We start from the raw sequence: 17,260 nt of genomic DNA, 5'->3' as shown, positions 1-17,260 counted from the left end.
TCCTCCAAACACGACGAGTTGAGTTTTGACCAACATTTTCTATTTTGGTTTCATCTGACCATATTACATTCTCCCAATCCTCTTCTGGATCATCCAAATGCACTCTAGCAAACTTCAGACGGGCCTGGACATGTACTGGCTTAAGCAGGGGGACACGTCTGGCACTGCAGGATTTTAGTCCCTGGTGGCGTAGTGTGTTACTGATGGTAGGCTTTGTTACTTTGGTCCCAGCTCTCTGCAGGTCATTCACTATGTCCCCCGTGTGGTTCTGGGATTTTTGCTCACCGTTCTTGTGATCATTTTGACCCCCACGGGGTGAGATCTTGCGTGGAGCCCCAGATCGAGGGGAGATTATCAGTGGTCTTGTATGTCTTCCATTTCCTAATAATTGCTCCCACAGTTGATTTCTTCAAACCAAGCTGCTTACCTATTGCAGATTAGTCTTCCCAGCCTGGTGCAGGTCTACAATTTTGTTTCTGGTGTCCTTTGACAGCTCTTTGGTCTTGGCCATAGTGGAGTTTGGAGTGTGACTGTTTGAGGTTGTGGACAGGTGTCTTTTATACTGATAACAAGTTCAAACAGGTGCCATTAATACAGGTAACGAGTGGAGGACAGAGGAGCCTCTTAAAGAAGAAGTTACAGGTCTGTGAGAGCCAGAAATCTTGCTTGTTTGTAGGTGACCAAATACTTATTTTCCACCATAATTTGCAAATAAATTCATAAAAAATCCTACAATGTGATTTTCTGGATTTTTCTTTCTCAATTTGTCTGTCATAGTTGACGTGTACCTATGATGAAAATTACAGGCCTCTCTCATCTTTTTAAGTGGGAGAACTTGCACAATTGGTGGCTGACTAAATACTTTTTTTCCCCACTGTATATTCTCTATACACTGTCTGGCTCTGGGGAGAATTAGCTACAGTATATTGGATTGTGCATAATTACACGGTTGAGAAAAGTGGCTCTTCATATGCGTTTACATCTTCATAAAATGTTTGTTGTAACAAATAAAACCTTTATACAGACAACCCACTGGGCACACACTGGTTGAATCAATGTTGCTTCCACGTCGTTTCACCTTGAACCAATGTGGAATAGACGTTGAATTGACGTCTGTGCCCAGTGGGAATACAACAATAGACAGAAGTAAAACAACATTTAAAATGCTTAATAAATAAGTAAATAAATAAACATGCTAAATGACAGGATGTAAAGTCCATGCTTACATCATCAGTGTGCGTCAACAGGAACAAGGTAATTGTTCCACAGCCAGAGATAGAATGGGAGACAGAAAGCACTATGTGGGGAATTAACAGATCTAAAATGATCATGGGGTCTTATTGGGTACAAAAAGTTTATCCGAATGGACCCAACGACTACCAGACCTAGACCCGACTTGTACCCTAATGGGTCCGGGTCTAGACCAGACCCGATTGACAAACAAATCATGTTTATCAGCCAAGTTGCTCTTCTGGTTAACGAATAGGTCTTTATATGTTGGCTAGGCCAAATAAATTCACCTTATTAGAGTAAAATAAATATGCTATAGGCTATGCAGAGCCGTGGTCGGGTCCATTCGGGTCCACTCTAGTCTATCAGCTGTAGTTACATAGACCCGAGACCCGATGACAATCAGACAGGACCCGACCCACACCCGATGGAAAATATTTAGTTTTTTTACCCGGTCGGTTCCCGGGTCGGGTCTCGGGTATTCGGGTTCGGGTGGACCCGTGAAGACATCTTCATGGAAGTGCAAAAACCTTTGGGGAATGTTATCACTAGTTGATATGAGGCTGACTTTCACCAGTTCACCAGTAGAGGGTAATATAGTGACAGCCGTGGTTCCTCCCCACTAGTCTCTGGCCACAACTGCCATTAGTCTGGCAAGCTAGATGTCTCTTTCATAATCAGTCACAGCCATACCTGAATTTGCATGCAAGATCATCAGGAAATAATTATAACATGTTATAAATACACTATACAGTTTTTTTACTATATCTTGATATGTACATATTTACAAGCAAGGCACATCTTCACCGGAGTTCTTAAGCATAATCATTGGCAATGCTGATAAAGTAACAAGAACCCTTAACCAAGTGATTCTCAGGGCTATCCCGTCCATTGGTTCCATTGTTACCAAGCAGAAAATAATAAGAATACTAACTACTAAGTGTCTAATGCAGCTGGACTGAGACCAACTGTGTGGTGTTTCTGTGTGTGTTTAGCCAGGAGGGATGCGGGGTTCAATCTTCAGGGACAGCTCATACAAAGTGTCTTCATCCATCACCAGAGTCTTATCCAGCAGGAACTGAGTTACCTGGGAGAGAGCGAGACAGAGAGAAAGCATGGTGGGGTAGTAAGTTATAATACATTTATAGCTAGAAACAACTCCATTGATTGACTGTGTAGTTTGTGTTACCTTGGGTTGGTGCTCTATCCTGTAGGGAGCCCCCTGGAACTGACGGATCTCTCTGATGATGTGAGAAATCTGGAACAGACAGGAGAACAGGGAGGAGAGACATGAGACAGAGAGAGATACAGGCTGACTGTGTGACTGACTATATGTGTGTGCGTTTGTGTGTTTACCATCCTCATCTTGGAGAAGTTGACAAGTCCCTCCTCAGTGAAGTTGGGCGTTCCCTCTTCGATGAAGGCCAGGTCAGTCAGATACATTCCCAGGTAGGGCACACACGGAGGGTTGCAGCTGCACATAGACCAATGCATCAATCAATATTCACAATATTCAAGCTTTTCCTAACTTTTCACAAGTCCTTCAAGAGATTGAACGGGATCTTAAGCACTTACATATTTGTAACATTACATTCGAAATGCAGGATAAAAAATTACTAAAATGCAGGACGGAACATCATACGCAATGGATGACTATGTACACAATTGTGCACCATTTCCTGGGACCCATTATGGCTTGTGAGTGCTACTTTCAAAACTACTGGCTGAAATTATACAAAACATCTATAGCATCATTTTAATTCTGAAAAAAAATGTTGTATTGTCACATATACCAGATAGGTGCAGTGAAATGTGTTGTTTTACAGGGTCAGTCATAGTAGTACGGTGCCCCTGGAGCACATGTGCTCAAGGGCACATCGACAGATTTTTCACCTTGTCAGCTCGGGTATTCGAATTGGCCCAACGATCTAACCGCTAAGCTACCTGCCGCCCTACAGCTCCTTGGTGAGAGATATCGCTGTTCGCCTGGGTACACGTTGTGGTGATAATCTGGGACTAAAACACAGACACATACTCTCTCCCTTTATTTCCCCTCTTTCTTACTTTTTCAGGGTTTCTCTCAGGTTCTTGAATCGGCCTTCTGATGACACTGTCTTCTGTAGCCTGTCCATCAGTGACTTGGTCTGTTTGCAGACTTTAGCCCATGTCTTCTTCAGCCTGTAGATGGCGCTACGGTTGAGAGCTGAGGTGATCTCTAGAACTCCATTATAGTTGTTAAGGCAGCGACAGATATCAGCAACAGCCAACCACTTCTCTATGGAGTTAGCCCTGGAGCCCACGTCTGTATGGGCAATGATCTGAGATGCTACCAGGTTACTCATCTAGAGCAGGAAAACAGGGAAGCGAGAGAGGGAGAGATACAGAAAAGAGGGACAGAGAGATATGTTGAGATATGAGTATGGATCTGAAGTGCTGGCTGGTATAGAGCTATAGAGTATAGATCTGTTTGAAATCTTACATCGTTAAAGTGCTGACTTGTCTTCATGATGTATGGAGTTCTCTCTGACTTGTCCAGCTTCATCCAGCCCTGGCCCAGAAACTCTCTGTTGGACACAGAACACACCACAATTATGCAACAACAACAACAACAGCAACAACAACAACACTATTCTCTGATGTAGAATATACACTCACTCGTAAGGGATGCTCCTGAACACAATGTGGTCTAGCAGGGTGATCTGTTCAGCCAGCTCCATCGCGGACAGAGACTCAAAACACTCTGCTTTGGGACAATCCGCCTGGTAAACCAATATTATACAGTGTTCCATGTCTACACTACAAACGGGTTGACAGCTAATATACACAAATAATATACTTATATAAGTGTGTTTTTTGCATATCCCCCTGAAAGTGAGGTCACGGCCAGGGTTCAGTCTTTATTGAAGGCGACTTTTCACCTTGTTGGCTCAGGGATTCAAACTAGCAACCTCTCGGTTGCCGGCCCAACACCCTAACTGCTAGGCTAGGACACAGTGGACTAATGTGGCTCTACGGGGGACAAAACCTGGGTCACATACATAGTGCATGTCAAATACTTTACAATACTTGAGCTAAGCTTGATTTATTTCCCCTGTAAAATAGAAGCAATGGCGTTTTCCCAAAAGTGAATCAAGCGCACCTCAAATACTTCTACATGCATTCTACAGTATATTACATAACGTATTGGTTGGGTCTTCTGGGGATGCTCCACCACAATACACACTAATAGAACTAATACTGTAGGTTCTAATTCTTTATGGAGACGACTTCTTCAAATAGTCTATATCGAGACAACGTATCTGGACAACGTCTTACCAGGATGAAGTGGAGCAACGGACTTCTCTGTTCCAAAGTCAGCATTCCAAATTACATCAACATTAATTTACTGACTAAATAATGACTAAACACACTTTTACCACTATTCTAGGCAGTAGTTCTGTGTGTGATTGAACCATACATACCGTCTGTATGATGTCTTCTATTTTGAGTTGAGCATCATCTTGTTCATCTTGAGAAAGGGCACTGAGGGACAAGCAGAGTCTCATTAACAACAAATGTCATGACACAAACACACACACACTCTCACACACACTCTACACTCTCACACGGTATACTAAGGTACACACAAATTAACTCTCACTGTGTGTGTGTGTGTCTGTGAGTGTGTGTGTGTGTCTGTGTGCTTGTACTTTAGCATGCTTGTGTGTATGTGTACCTTAGTATGTTGCCGGTGGCTTTCCTCTCCTGGGGCAGCAGGTCTGGGTCTCGTAGCACCTCCTCCAGAAGGGTCATTACCCCCACCTTCAGCTCACTATTCATCTCAAAGTCCTGACACACACACACACACACACACACACACACACACACACAACTTAGCAATAATTCCCCCCAGTAATTTCTTCAGAGGAAGCTGTACACTCATAGCTTCATTGTTCCCTTCCTTCCACATCATAATTACTATAGAGCATAAATTGACCTCTTCTCTCTGCGTCAACATCAGTCTGGTTCAGCATGTATAGTCACTTACACACTAGGACACAGGAGAGGAGGGCTGACCATCTCGTAAATGTGCATGTGTGTCCAGGCCCCACAGAGCAGACGGCGGCGACAGTAGTGTTAGAGCTGTGGTTTGTTAAAGAGCAACAGTCCTGTCTGCTACAGAGGGCAGGACACCAGGGGGCCCCCGGGGAGCAGGATGACATTTCTCTGGGCGTCACGCGAGTCGGACAGAGGACAGCAGGGGTTAGGCAGGCAGTGTGTGTGTTTGTGTGTTTGTGGTTCAGACCTGTGAGTGCTTGGAGACCCAGTGACGCAGTACGTTGAGGACTCTATTGGTAGCAGCTCTACGGATGATAAACTCCTTGTCACAGGTCCTCTCACTATTATTGAAACCTGGGAGGGAGAGAGAGAGAGAGAGAGAGAGAACTTGTGGTGAAATGGTCAATGCTACTGGTAAGACTGTTGTTATTGTTCATGTTGTCTGTTACCCTGGGAACTGCCGTGTCCGGCGGCTGCCGTGGCGATAGCGAAGGCTGAGGCTGGTGACATAGTACCACGATTGTTCTCCCCCGTGGAACCTCCAGACTGTCTGTATCGCATGTGTCGGGGTGTAGAAGGGGAGCGACAGGGGGACTCTGTCAGGGGGACTCGGTCCTCGCTGACTTGAGGGTTAGACTCTGGGAGGAACTTCTCCAGAGAAACCGTCTCCAGAACAGCTGTTAATTAAAATACACAGGCGCTCAGTGAGTGTGTGTCTGTGTGTGTGTGTGTTTGTGCGTGTGTGTGTGCTAGCCTACCCCTGCGGATGCTGCGTCTGAGTTTTCCACAGAATGCGTCGATGCGCGGCATGTCTCCTCCCTCTTCCACCGTTGGGGGGACAGGTTCCGGTGAACCGGTGGGGCGGCTCAGGTCTTTTGTGGTGGTGGGAGGGGAGGTGGAGACCCCTAGGACTGTTGGCAGGCTAGGAGCCCGCGTGCAGGTGTGAGGGGGGGACGAGAACCCCGATGGAGCCCGGGTGGAGGTGGGAGGAGGGGAGGAAAACCCTGAAGGGGGCTTGGTGGCGTTGGGAGGGGGGGAGGAGATGGAGGGAGGATGAGAGGAGGTGGGGGAGTTAGCAGCAGAAGAGGAAGGGGTGGAGAGGTCTAGGACTCCTGCCTTGGAGGAGACCGGGGAGGAGAGGGAGAGTTTGCGGGAGTGGACCGGGGAGGAGGTGCGGGAGGGGATGGTGAGAGGAGGAGGAGAGGAGAACTTGCGACAGAGACGGGGAGATTTGTTGTTGAGGTGCTCGCCTCCCCACGTCCCCTGGTTGGTGGCAAAGAACAACTCCAGAGACCTGAGGAGGGAGAAGAAGAGGAGAATAAAGACAAAAAGGAAGCGCTTGAGAAACATGTCACATCTATGTTAGCCCTCTGAACTAAACCTGTAACATCTATGTTAGCCCTCTGAACTAAACCTGTAACATCTATGTTAGCCCTCTGAACTAAACCTGTAACATCTATGTTAGCCCTCTGAACTAAACCTGTAACATCTATGTTAGCCCTCTGAACTAAACCTGTAACATCTATGTTAGCCCTCTGAACTAAACCTGTAACATCTATGTTAGCCCTCTGAACTAAAGCCTAAAAGAAAAGGTATCTTTGTTTGAAAGATGTATGAGTGAAATGAAGTAATGAAAGAGTCAATGGAGAGTCAGTGTAAAAGAGGAGAATGTAAGAGAAAGAAAAAAAGAGTGTTACTCTTTTTGGTCCAGAGCAAGCCGTGTGATCTTCAGACTGTAGTCAGGACAGAGAGACGTGATGGACAGACGATCGGAGGAGTGATACTGAACCCTGAGAGGAGAGAAGGAGAAGAGGACAGGAGAGCATGGGAGAGGAGGTGTTGGAGGGAAATATATGGAAGGAGGGGGTGAGGAGGATTGACAAAATCAGGAGTGGAGTGGAGGGGGAGGAATGAGAGTGAAAAAGACAGAGTGAGTGATGGTCAGCATGCATGTCTATTATATGAGGATAGAGGGAGGAAGAGAGAGAATGTATGAAGGAGTGATGGAGTGATGGTGCATGAGAAGACACATTGTGTATGTATGTGTGTGTGGGTTCATACTATATATATTTCTACCTGACAGGTATAGAGGTAAAGGGTTTCTTGTATATGTCGGCCAGTTTGTCCATGACCACAGCAGCGGTAGTAAAGATCCTATATGTGTGGAGGAAGGTGTTGAGGAAGTCGATAGAGAGGAAGCGCAGGTCAGTCAGTCTCTCCAGCAGCCGCTCCACGCTGGCGTAACGGATCTGGGGGACCTTGCAGGAGTTGAGCGTCTTACTGAAGCAGATGTCCACATCATCTTTGTGCAGCCGTGCGTCCGACCTGGTGGGACAAGTACCAATAAGATCATCAGCCATTGGGTGATCTCCCAGATGGGAAAAGGGGATTGGATAACATGGGGATTATAAACCCTCACTGATGTGGAAAAGGAAATACAGTCTTTATTTGGGCTCTTACTTGATCATGTGCGGCACAGTGACTTTAGAGTTCTCCTCAAACACACTGGTCATCAGGCCATTACAGCGGATATTATCTATACACTATAGACAGAGAGAAAGAAAGATGTACAGAATGAAAGGAAAACATAGAGAGAAAAGAGAGAAGGAGAGACAGTCATGTTACTGTCCATTGTGCTGAACCTCTTTCAAAATAAGTGGTTAGAGGCTTGCAGAAGCAGTAGGGGTAGGAGTTGATTTGGGACTGGGCACCTCATTCCCGGGTGTGTTTACCTGACTGATGTCACTGGTCCAGGCAGCTTTCTCCTGGCGGGAGGGAGCCAATAGGACGACAGAGAAGGCGGGGCCATCAGGGGGTTCCACCACAATCTTAAACTCCAGGTGGTTGAAGCCCTGACCTCCTGCATTGTCTACAGGGGGAAGGTGAAGTTTGTTGATTTATTGATTGATTGACTGAATTTACTTATTAATTGATTGATTATTTTATGAAAGATACTTACAGTCCTCATCGTTGGCATCCAGCTCCTCTACAAGGGTACATTCTATCAGGGACAACACCCCGCCCTGCTGTGAGGGTCAAAGGGCAGAGGTTAGAGGCCATACATCTAACACGCATGTGTAGATGGAAGGTCAAATGTGTCAAAATCTGCTTGACATACAAATGTTTCCTACTACATATATCAACACATTTCGTATGTATCTGTGTGCAAGTGTCTGACCACGTGAAAGTACAGATGTTGGATCTTAATTTGACCTGTTTCGTCGCAGGAGGAAAATAATCCTGCAACAAGATGATTTGAGTAACTGAAGAAATATTAAGAACCACCGACAGAGGGCAGCTGGAAGCGGTGTTTTTGTACAGTGCAGTACTGTACCTACATTGTACCTTAGACTGCAGGTCCACTGGGCGCCAGTTCAAGTAGCCTATGTATGCTACATGCAGGCTACAGCACGTCTCCTGTGATTTCTTATGTGGATTATAATAAATGGGCATATTTGTAGGGGTAGACTTATTTTTCATTAGGGATTTATTTTTAAAAATATAAATCATTTTATTATATGTTCAAGGCAAGCAATAGCTAGAATAAATTATTGGTGGCCTCAGTACCTGTGTGGTCCAGGGGTTACAACCGCTGACCCTAGCAGACATATGCCAGAGTCGGAATGGGTTTGAATCCGGCCCACTGCCCTTAGACTCCCCCTATCTTCTCCATCTTTCCAACACTGTTCTAGCTCTTCAATAAAAGCAAAAATATTACTTCAATTAATTTAGATAGCCTATAGCCTACATTAGGCCCACAAGTTAATTGCATTTATTTAAATGTTTTCAAGAAGTAAAACGAATAGTCTGATAATTTACACATCAAAGAAAAGTGTCTCAGCTCAACAAAATAGTCTTTGGTTAGGCTCAAACGCATACACATCTTGACAGCTTTACAAAATAAAATTTTAAAGCCACACAATACAGGCTTTCAATCCACAACAAGGATGATTTCAAATGCCGGCATCAAACTGAAAGTACAGCAGGCCTATGCTACTGTAGCTGACGCATTACAGTTTGCCAATGGAAATCTATAAAACGTGGGCAAGCACTGGAGGAAAGTTTATCATTCTACAGTAGGCCTACATCTATCAATCAAATGATGGCCCAAATCAGCTCATCAACTCAGCCAGGGAAACACAGTAGCCTATTATCCGCTTTCACGTGACAATGGATAGGCTAACGGGTAGCCTACAGAATGTTTTTGAATATAATAAAATAACAAGAGGCCTACTGCAAACATCGATGGCACTAGATTATCGCCAGCTGATGTCTCGTTAAACCATCAATATGCACTAAATTCACCCGCACAGCTGATCTCAATTGCAACCATTATTGGTCACCTCATTACCGCTCCCTGAAAGATAATGTCAGTCTTAGTCCGGCTTGCAACCAAAGTCTTTCAAGATATGTTCACCCTCTGGTGGGTATTATCATCGGAAACAACTTAGTCCTTTTTGAACATACTAAGGGTGATTTATCTATTTGACAAGAATTCTGTACAATATAAATAAAGTATTTCCTAATTTACCACAGCAAATCTACTGTGGCAATTTACCCAACACTTTGTATGAAACTAATGTTGGTGTAGCCTACTGTTATTATTTGATTTGTTGATAGATTTGAAATTACTGTTTTATATTACTGTTTTATATCTTTACTATTTTATATCATTATATCCTCTTAGTATGAATAGATTGTTTTTATATATCTTTAGAGATTAAAGGTAGTGTTGGGTTTAAGCTCTTTGTGTATGAGAAGTCTAATGATTTAGTGGACTGCAGTAGACTGTAGGAATGTCTACTCCCAATAACTCAAGGCCTCTCCTGACTGTGATACACATGGAGGAGCACAAAGAAATCCTGGGTGATGGAAAAGTACTGAAGTACATCTTTGTGGAAGGGAGGGGGTGAGAGCTAAGGGTATAAATGGACGTTGCACTGTATGGAATGTACAGTATGTATTCAACTGTTACATCTTCGCTGAGTAAACATTTGAAACATCACTCAGAGTTTGGGCTCTTTTGTATGAAAAATATCTTTATTGTATATTGAGATATTGGTTTTCTTATCAGTTTCCTATTTACAGTATGTTATCCCTTAAATACATGTCTGGTATGGTGATTTCTTATCAAGATCGGGTGTAAAATATCCCTGGATTGTCCATATTTGAAATGTGTAACTAAATCAAGTCAATTGGGGGGATTTAGTTATTTGTGCCAGAAGGGTATGGGATGGAATCAAACCCATGCCAACAGGGTAGGCCTATACAAACAGCGTCCCTAACCGCTAGACCACCCCAGGCCACGATGAAACGCCATTTTGATAGTTGATTCGTAACCTTAGGTTCGCTAGAAACCTTATGATGTCTTTTTTTTTTATAATGTACTGTAGATCTCAAAAATCATGGGCATGGTTTTCTAGGCTACCTCACTATACTCAATTACATCTATACAACTGATATTATAGGCCTATGTGTGATTAGTTTTGATAGGCTACAGTAGGCTATAGTTTAGGTGTAGCCTGCTGTACGGCTGCATTTCAGATACACTTGACACTTGTATGTCATAGTGGAGACCAATATCTATCTTGTGTTATTAAGCGATATAAAACAACGGTTGTTGATGTGTATGGATGCATTTCAGATAAATACATTTGAATGTTGCAGTAATATGACCTATAGGCCTACAGTAACAGTAGGACATGTATTCATATTTTTGCTTAAGCCTTTGAGCGAGTGAGAGAGGGAAGGTGATTTTGATAGCTGGCACCGGTCTGAATGACTCGACTGCCCCCAAATACGTTTTTGTGAAAGCATCTAAATTATGAGACTAATTTCAATTTCCTGTTGCGCAGGAACATTTTACGTGACAAAAGAGCGATCAAATTAAGATCTGACATCATTCTCGTTGGCACCAAAAGTTTAAAAAGTGTTGATAGGGGAATGCAGTCGGACCGTCAGATAATTAACATATACATTACTCTTACTGAATTTCCACGTGGGCGAGGACATTGGAAATTTAATCAAAGCCTATTGGATGATAACTTGTTTTTAACTAGGACAGAGGAATTTGTAACTGAATTTTTCCGACATAACATACAGTGGGGAAAAAAAGTATTTAGTCAGCCACCAATTGTGCAAGTTCTCCCACTTAAAAAGATGAGAGAGGCCTGTAATTTTCATCATAGGTACACGTCAACTATGACAGACAAATTGAGAAAAAAATATCTAGAAAATCACATTGTAGGATTTTTTATGAATTTATTTGCAAATTATGGTGGAAAATAAGGATTTGGTCACCTACAAACAAGCAAGATTTCTGGCTCTCACAGACCTGTAACTTCTTCTTTAAGAGGCTCCTCTGTCCTCCACTCGTTACCTGTATTAATGGCACCTGTTTGAACTTGTTATCAGTATAAAAGACACCTGTCCACAACCTCAAACAGTCACACTCCAAACTCCACTATGGCCAAGACCAAAGAGCTGTCAAAGGACACCAGAAACAAAATTGTAGACCTGCACCAGGCTGGGAAGACTGAATCTGCAATAGGTAAGCAGCTTGGTTTGAAGAAATCAACTGTGGGAGCAATTATTAGGAAATGGAAGACATACAAGACCACTGATAATCTCCCTCGATCTGGGGCTCCACGCAAGATCTCACCCCGTGGGGTCAAAATGATCACAAGAACGGTGAGCAAAAATCCCAGAACCACACGGGGGGACCTAGTGAATGACCTGCAGAGAGCTGGGACCAAAGTAACAAAGCCTACCATCAGTAACACACTACGCCGCCAGGGACTCAAATCCTGCAGTGCCAGACGTGTCCCCCTGCTTAAGCCAGTACATGTCCAGGCCCGTCTGAAGTTTGCTAGAGTGCATTTGGATGATCCAGAAGAGGATTGGGAGAATGTCATATGGTCAGATGTACCAAAATATAACTTTTTGGTAAAAACTCAACTCGTCGTGTTTGGAGGACAAAGAATGCTGAGTTGCATCCAAAGAACACCATACCTACTGTGAAGCATGGGGGTGGAAACATCATGCTTTGGGGCTGTTTTTCTGCAAAGGGACCAGGACGACTGATCCGTGTAAAGGAAAGAATGAATGGGGCCATGTATCGTGAGATTTTGAGTGAAAACCTCCTTCCATCAGCAAGGGCATTGAAGATGAAACGTGGCTGGGTCTTTCAGCATGACAATGATCCCAAACACACCGCCCGGGCAACGAAGGAGTGGCTTCGTAAGAAGCATTTCAAGGTCCTGGAGTGGCCTAGCCAGTCTCCAGATCTCAACCCCATAGAACATCTTTGGAGGGAGTTGAAAGTCCGTGTTGCCCAGCGACAGCCCCAAAACATCACTGCTCTAGAGGAGATCTGCATGGAGGAATGGGCCAAAATACCAGCAACAGTGTGTGAAAACCTTGTGAAGACTTACAGAAAACGTTTGACCTGTGTCATTGCCAACAAAGGGTATATAACAAAGTATTGAGAAACTTTTGTTATTGACCAAATACTTATTTTCCACCATAATTTGCAAATAAATTCATTAAAAATCCTACAATGTGATTTTCTGGATTTTCTTTTCTCATTTTGTCTGTCATAGTTGACGTGTACCTATGATGAAAATTACAGGCCTCTCTCATCTTTTTAAGTGGGAGAACTTGCACAATTGGTGGCTGACTAAATACTTTTTCCCCCCACTGTAGGTACAGCAAATCCCCTTATTGTATGGGACACTTTTAAATGTGCCTTTAGAGGCCATGCAATTCAGTACTCATCTCTAAAACAAAAGCAATTTAGGTGAAAAGAGTCCATACTAACAAAGAAAATAGAAGGTCTAACAGAACAGATAGATAGCAATAAAAACTGTAACAGAGGCTCAGAATAAGTTAGAGGAAAAACAAAAATAAATGGAGGAACTTATTCAAAAAAATATCAAGTGTAATATATAATAAAAATAAAGCAAACTGGATGGAATATGGGGAAAAATGCACCAAATTATTTTTAAATCTTCAACATAGAAATGCTACCAAAAATAACTTTAAGCATATGTTTTCGTTTCAGTCTCCTCCATCTCCTCTAACCGAAGCTAATTGTATGGATTTTTTTTATAATGTAAAATTATCAGCCGTACAGAAAGATTCATGTGAAGGCGAAATTACAGAGTAGGAACTTCTTGATTCAAATAAAGCCTTTACGTCTGGGAAAACTCCAGGGCTGGATGGCATACCAGTTGAGGTATACCAATTTATTTGTAAAATATACTCAGAGGACTGTTATTAGCATGTTTTAACCACTCCTATGTAAATGGTAGATTATCAGACACTCAACAAGAAGGTCTGATTTCATTATTACTGAAACAGGATACAAGTGGGAAATATAAAGATCCAGTCCATTCAAAAAAATGGAGGCCCCTTACACTTCAGTGTTGTGATGCAAAAAGTCTTGCATAGAATTAAAAAGGTATTGTTGGACATTATTCATTCTAATCAGACAGGTTTTTTACATGGACGATACATTGGAGATAATACAGGGCAAGTACTGGAAACAATAGAACAATATGAAAAATCTGGGAAACCAGGCCTGCTATTCATAGCTGACTTGGAAAAGGCTTTTGATAAAGTACGACTGGAGTTATATATAAATGCCTGGAACATTTCAATTTTGAAGAATCACTTATAAAATTGGTTAAAATCATTATGTATAGGTGTAAAATAGTAAATAATGGCTACTTCTCTGAAAGTTTTAAACTGTCAAGAGTAGTAAAACAAGGTTGTTCATTATCGGCATATCTATTTATTATGGCCATCGAAATGTTAGCTATTAAAATCAGTTCCAACAATAATATCAAGGGATTAGAAATCCAGGGCTTAAAAACAAAGGTGTCCACAACTTGGATCCCTCCACAGCCTCATAGAGGATCTAGATAATTTTTCTAACCTCTCTGGATTACAACCAAATTATGATAAGTGTACTATATTACGTATTGGATCACTAAAAAATACAACTTTTACATTACTGTGTAGTTTACCAATAAAATGGTCTGATGGTGATGTGGATATACTCGGTATTCATATCCCAAAATAAATAAATGATCTCACTCCAATAAACTTTAATAGAAAGTTAGCAAAAATAGATAAGATCTTGCTACCATGGAAAGGTAAATACCTGTCTATTTGTGGAAAAATCACCCTGATTAACTCTTTAGTATTATCCCAGTTTACCTATTTGCTTATGGTCTTGCCTACGCCTAGCGAACAGTTTTTTAAAATATATGAGAAAAAAATATTCCATTTTATTTGGAAGGGCAAGCCAGACAAAATTAAACGGGCCTATTTATATAATGAATATGAATTTGGAGAACAGAAATTATTAAATATTAATGCATTAGACCTATCACTAAAAGCTTCAGTCATACAAAAGTTATACTTAAATCCGAACTGGTTCTCTAGCAAATTAGTAAGATTGTCTCACCCCATGTTCAAGAATGGCCTTTTTCCCTTTATTCAGATAACAACCTCTCACTTTCAGTTATTTGAAAAGGAAAACATCTCCCAAATATTTATAAAACAAGCCATTGAAAATTGGTTGCAATTTCAACTTAATCCACCAGAAAGGACAGAACAAATAATGTAACAAATATTGTGGTTCAATTCAAATATACTAATTGAAAAAAAAAACATTATCTTTTGAAAAAATGTTTTAAAAAGGTATAATCTTCATAAATTATATCATAGGTAGGACTGGTGGAGTTATGTCTCACATGCAGCTAACAAAAACATATGGAAATGTCTGCTTTACCCAAAATTACAACCAACTAATTGCAGCATTACCGCAAAAATGGAAGCGGAAAGTGGAAGTGGGAAAAAGTAAGGAACTTGTCTATCGGCCCTGCATTAAAGAAAATTGTGATGAATAAAAAAGTTTATCAGTTTCATTTAAGGATCAAAAAATGGACAGCCGTGCCATATACTGTAGATTGCAAAATAGTTGGGAAGAGATTTTTGACGTACCGATTCCATGGCACATGGTTTATGAACTGATACGCAAAATGGATTCAAAACTTATAATTTTTCAATTAAAATTATTATACAAAATTCTTGCAACCAATAGAATGTTATTTATTTTGGGAATACAACCTTCCCAGCTCTGCAGATTTTGCTGCGAAGAGACAGAATCATTAGATCATTTGTTTTGGTACTGTCCATATGTAGCTTGTTTTTGGTCACAGGTCCAGGAATGGCTGAAGGATTTCAATATTTACCTGGAGCTAACCCTGCAGATAGCACTACTGGGTGATCTGAAAAGTCATAGTCAATCGATCAATAATATAATAATACTTTTAGCAAAAATGTTTATTTTCAATTTACAATCTGTAGAAACAATGAGAATAGAAAGGTTCAGAACTTTTGTGAAACATCACAGTACAGTTGAAAAATATATGGCAAATAGAAATCCAATATGGATGGTGTTAAGAGATAGATGGGTGGTGTTGAATGGAGCTGAAGGTTGAGACTAATAACAACTAATAACAACAAGATAACTAATGTAAAACCGACTGTGTCCATAAAATGTATATAGGTTACAGGTTAATAACTTTTGTGAAAGAGCACAGTTTGAAAGATATGGCAAATAGAAATCAAACTGGATCAGAAATAGATGGGAGAGGTTGAGGAAGGACAAGAGTAAAAACAAACAAAATATAACTATTGTAAAATAGACTGTGTCCATAAAATTTATATAGTATGTATAAGCTGGAAGTAGAGGCCTAAGCGTTGTTGTTCACTAGTTTACTCCAATTAGGGGAGGGGTGGTAGGGTTAGAAAGTAATAAAGGAAAATATATATTTTTTAAAGGATATGTATATACATGTATTTACACTCCTGATCAAAAGTTTGGGGTCACTTAGAAATGTCCTTGTTTTTGAAAGAAAAGCAATTTTTTTGTCCATTAAAATAACATCAAATTGATCATAAATACAGTGTAGACAATGTTAATTTTGTAAATGGCTATTGTAGCTGGAAACGGCAGATTTTTTATGGAATATCTAAATAGGCGTACAGAGGCCCATTATCAGCAACCATCAGTCCTGTGTTCCAATGGCACGTTGTGTTTGCTAATCCAAGTTCATCATTTTAAAAGGCTAATTGATCATTAGAAAACCCTTTTGCAATTATGTTAGTAGAGCTGGGTTCGATTACAGGCTCAAAATGGCCAGAAACAAATAACTTTTTTCTAAAACTCGTCAGTCTATTCTTGTTCTGAGAAATGAAGGCTATTCCATGCGAGAAATTGCCAAAAAACTGAAGATCTCGTACAACGCTGTGTACTACTCCTTCACAGAACAGCGCAAACTGGTTCTAACCAGAATAGAAAGAGGAGTGGGAGGCCCCGGTGCACAACTGAGCAAGAGGACAAATACATTAGAGTGTCTAGTTTGAGAAACAGACGCCTCACAGGTCCTCAACTGGCAGCTTCATTAAATAGTACCCGTAAAACACCAGTCTCAACATCAACAGTGAAGAGGAGACTCCAGGATGCTGACATTCTAGGCAAAGTTGCAAAGAAAAAGCCATATCTCAGACTGGCCAATAAAAAGAAAAGATTAAGATGGGCAGTCTGAGATATGTCTTTTTCTTTGCAACTTTGCCTAGAAGGTCAGCATCCTGGAGTCTCCTCTTCACTGTTGATGTTGAGACTGGGATTAGCAAACACAACGTGCCATTGGAACACAGGACTGTTGCTGATTATGGGCCTCTTGTACGCCTATATAGATATTCCATTAACAATCAGCCGTTTCCAGCTACAATAGCCATTTACAACATTAACAATGTCTACACTGTATTTCTGATCAATTTGATGTTATTTTAATGTACAAAAAAATTGCTTTTCTTTCGAAAACAAGGACATTTCTAAGTGAACCCAAACTTTTGAACGGTAGTGTATATTTATGTATGTATATATGTATTTATATGTGTATGTATATGTGTGTAT

At 41.3% G+C, this 17,260-nt stretch overlaps 1 protein-coding gene across 2 annotated transcripts in view; it reads right to left on the bottom strand.

Annotated features, from left to right (window-relative positions):
• Positions 1-874: 874 nt before the first annotated feature.
• Positions 875-17,260, bottom strand: part of LOC121582225 (ras-specific guanine nucleotide-releasing factor 2) — a 29,524-nt gene continuing 13,138 nt past the window's right edge. Inside the window, exons 10-25 of one of the 2 annotated variants that reach the window (XM_041897893.2) lie at positions 8,228-8,294; positions 8,001-8,137; positions 7,729-7,811; positions 7,345-7,593; positions 6,966-7,058; positions 6,027-6,562; positions 5,718-5,945; positions 5,516-5,622; positions 4,946-5,058; positions 4,692-4,752; positions 3,886-3,989; positions 3,710-3,794; positions 3,295-3,572; positions 2,587-2,704; positions 2,420-2,488; positions 875-2,317 (exon numbers count right to left, since the gene is read on the bottom strand). In XM_041897893.2, the coding sequence (XP_041753827.2) occupies positions 2,222-2,317; positions 2,420-2,488; positions 2,587-2,704; positions 3,295-3,572; positions 3,710-3,794; positions 3,886-3,989; positions 4,692-4,752; positions 4,946-5,058; positions 5,516-5,622; positions 5,718-5,945; positions 6,027-6,562; positions 6,966-7,058; positions 7,345-7,593; positions 7,729-7,811; positions 8,001-8,137; positions 8,228-8,294 (2,424 nt within the window). In that variant the 3' untranslated portion in view covers positions 875-2,221. The remainder of the gene's footprint in view (positions 2,318-2,419; positions 2,489-2,586; positions 2,705-3,294; positions 3,573-3,709; positions 3,795-3,885; positions 3,990-4,691; positions 4,753-4,945; positions 5,059-5,515; positions 5,623-5,717; positions 5,946-6,026; positions 6,563-6,965; positions 7,059-7,344; positions 7,594-7,728; positions 7,812-8,000; positions 8,138-8,227; positions 8,295-17,260) is intronic. The other variant, XM_041897894.2, reaches the window with a different exon arrangement.

Source organism: Coregonus clupeaformis, chromosome 15 (genome assembly GCF_020615455.1).
Source record: "Coregonus clupeaformis isolate EN_2021a chromosome 15, ASM2061545v1, whole genome shotgun sequence".
NCBI lineage: Eukaryota > Metazoa > Chordata > Actinopteri > Salmoniformes > Salmonidae > Coregonus > Coregonus clupeaformis.
The sequence above is the reverse complement of the archived record's forward strand: the minus strand, read 5'-3'. Positions and strand labels throughout refer to the sequence as shown.